Source organism: Leiobunum rupestre, chromosome 10 (genome assembly GCF_980474605.1).
Source record: "Leiobunum rupestre chromosome 10, qqLeiRupe1.1.hap1, whole genome shotgun sequence".
Lineage (NCBI taxonomy): Eukaryota > Metazoa > Arthropoda > Arachnida > Opiliones > Sclerosomatidae > Leiobunum > Leiobunum rupestre.
The window spans coordinates 896,520-898,753 of record NC_143393.1 but is presented as its reverse complement, the minus strand read 5'-3'; the positions used below and the strand labels follow the sequence as shown (position 1 = coordinate 898,753).

Genomic DNA, 2,234 nt, shown 5'->3' with positions numbered 1-2,234 from the left:
AAAACTATGAAATTTGTAAAGTGACTAATTTAGATAATTTTAAAAATGTGCGAAAATTTGCATGAGAAAAGATCTAATTGGTTGTTATACAAGTTACAAGTTTGTTGCATTCTTAAAATGGGGCTAATAGGTTTAGTGCTGGAGAATGTAACTTTTGACGCGTACAGTGGTTAGGTACGTGAAAATTTAAAGAGGGCGTTAAATCAGGGATGTGTAAGTTGTAGATTAGTTTCCAAATAAAAATGATTTGACGTTTGTCTAAAAATAATTGAATTGTCTCTAGGCCCAGGTAGTTCAGGAGATATGCATAATCGTACGGTTTATTTTTAAGAAAGTTCGTGTGCGCAAGTTCAATAAACTTTCTCTGTACGTTTTCAATTTTGTTGAAAAGATAGCTTGCACAACCGCCCCATGAAAGAGTGTCGTAGGTGAGTTTAGTGCGCACTAAGCTGAGGTACAGTGTACGAAAACACGCGACTTTTGTTTGTACTCTAGCTAGCCTAAGTACACCAAAAAGTAGGCGACGTGAACGACCTAGGACCCAAGAAATTTGTTCCCGGAAGTAGAGGCCACTGTCCAATAGTGATCCAAGATCTTTTAGTGTGTGCGTGCGCGGAACAGGGTCGCGATTCACATTGTATACAAAATAAGTAATGTTCAATTTTCTGGTGAAAGAAATAGCCAGCTTTTAGCGCCGTTGATAAGTAAGTTATTTTGGGAACACCAATTGCGTATATTGTTGAGGTCTGACTGCATGGCTTGACAGTCCTCAATACTCGTTATCTTATTAAAAAGTTTGTTGTCGTCGGCGAACTGGATAACATTCGAATGTTCTAGGACAGTGGGTAAATCATTGGCGTAGATGCTTTACAAGAGGGGCCACAAGGAACTCCCTTGGGGTACCCCGCAAGTTGTTGTGTAAGACATGTCAGTAAGGCGGCCATTACACTTGATGATGTTTGATCTACCGTCCAAGTAGTTTGCTAAACATAAAGAGGCGGGGCCGACTAGGCCATAGTGTTGAAGCTTTTTTATTAGTAGAGGGTGCGAAACGCGGTCAAACGCTTTAGATAAATCGATTGATACAACATCAACCTGGCCTTGACTCAATACTTCCGGCATGACATCATTCAGAAAGGACACGTGATTTGATTCAACAGATCTCCCCTGAATGAATCCGTGCTGGTGCTCTGTGAGGTTGGGTTTAAACCAGATGTAAATGACCTTGTGCATGACTGCATCGAAAACTTTGGCAAAGCAACACAGCAGCGATATCGGACGGTAATTCTTTACGTCTTGAACACTGGTGAAACCACAGTGCATTTCCATAACTCGGGAAAAATGCCAGTGTCGATGGATAATTGAAAAATATGGCGTAATAGAGGCACTAATATCGCAGAACACCCTTTGATTATAAAGAGCGGAATATTGTCAACGCCAGTAGAGAGAGTCAACTTCATTTCTTTTATGGTGTTACTTATCTGCACCTCGTCGATCCGAGTGTTGGAAAGCGTGTCAGCGACGGGTGGTAAGTCGGTAAGCGGATACGAGTCGACGTCAGTGAGGGTATCGGTGGCAATGTTGCTGATATTTTTCGAAAATTCTTCAGCGATTGATTGTGGGTCCGAAATTAAAGTTGAACCTATCTCCAGGGTGAGCAGTGGAGATTTCAGTTTCAACCTTGCATTAACAAAGTTCCAAAGGTGTTTAGGTTTGGATATAGAACCTTCATAAACTGAACTGGCGTGTTCTTTCTGACCACGGGCGATAAATTTCTTAATGTCTTTACGCAGCGACTCGTAAACTGCTCTGTCCTCGGGATCCTTGCTACGTTTGAATTTACGATGGTAAATAGTCTTTCTTTTAATGGCAGTTACTAGTTCCTTGGAATACCAAAAGGGATATTGTGATGCTCTTCTTGGTCCCGCTTTAGGAATGCAGCTTGCCATAGCTTGCTGAACGTTTTCTGTAAGTATAGCCACACAATTGTTTACATCATGTGATTGGTACAAGGGGGACCAGTTAATTGAGCATAGGTTGTGGTAAAGCTTTAAATAATCACCTCGTTTGTAGTTAAAAGAGGGATCAGAGTTTAAGGAACCACGGTTAGATACGTTTCCGTGGTAGGAAATTAATAATGGAGGATAGGCCTGGTCGATGTTAACCAATGGCTCTAGAGAGACCGTAGTTGTCACAGATGAGTTATTTATTAGGACTAGGTCTAAAATGTTGCC

General features: G+C 41.2%; 1 protein-coding gene across 1 annotated transcript; it reads right to left on the bottom strand.

Annotated features, from left to right (window-relative positions):
* Positions 1-1,289: 1,289 nt before the first annotated feature.
* On the bottom strand, positions 1,290-1,949 carry LOC149923331 (uncharacterized). The gene has a single exon (XM_090160893.1). The coding sequence runs from the start codon at positions 1,947-1,949 to the stop codon at positions 1,290-1,292; it is 660 nt and encodes a 219-aa protein (XP_090017019.1).
* Between the last annotated feature and the right edge of the window lie 285 nt (positions 1,950-2,234).

Excerpts from the sequence above, each read along its gene's own strand:
- LOC149923331 (XM_090160893.1), bottom strand. The coding sequence starts at position 1,949 with ATGGCAAGCTGCATTCCTAAAGCGGGACCAAGAAGAGCATCACAATAT.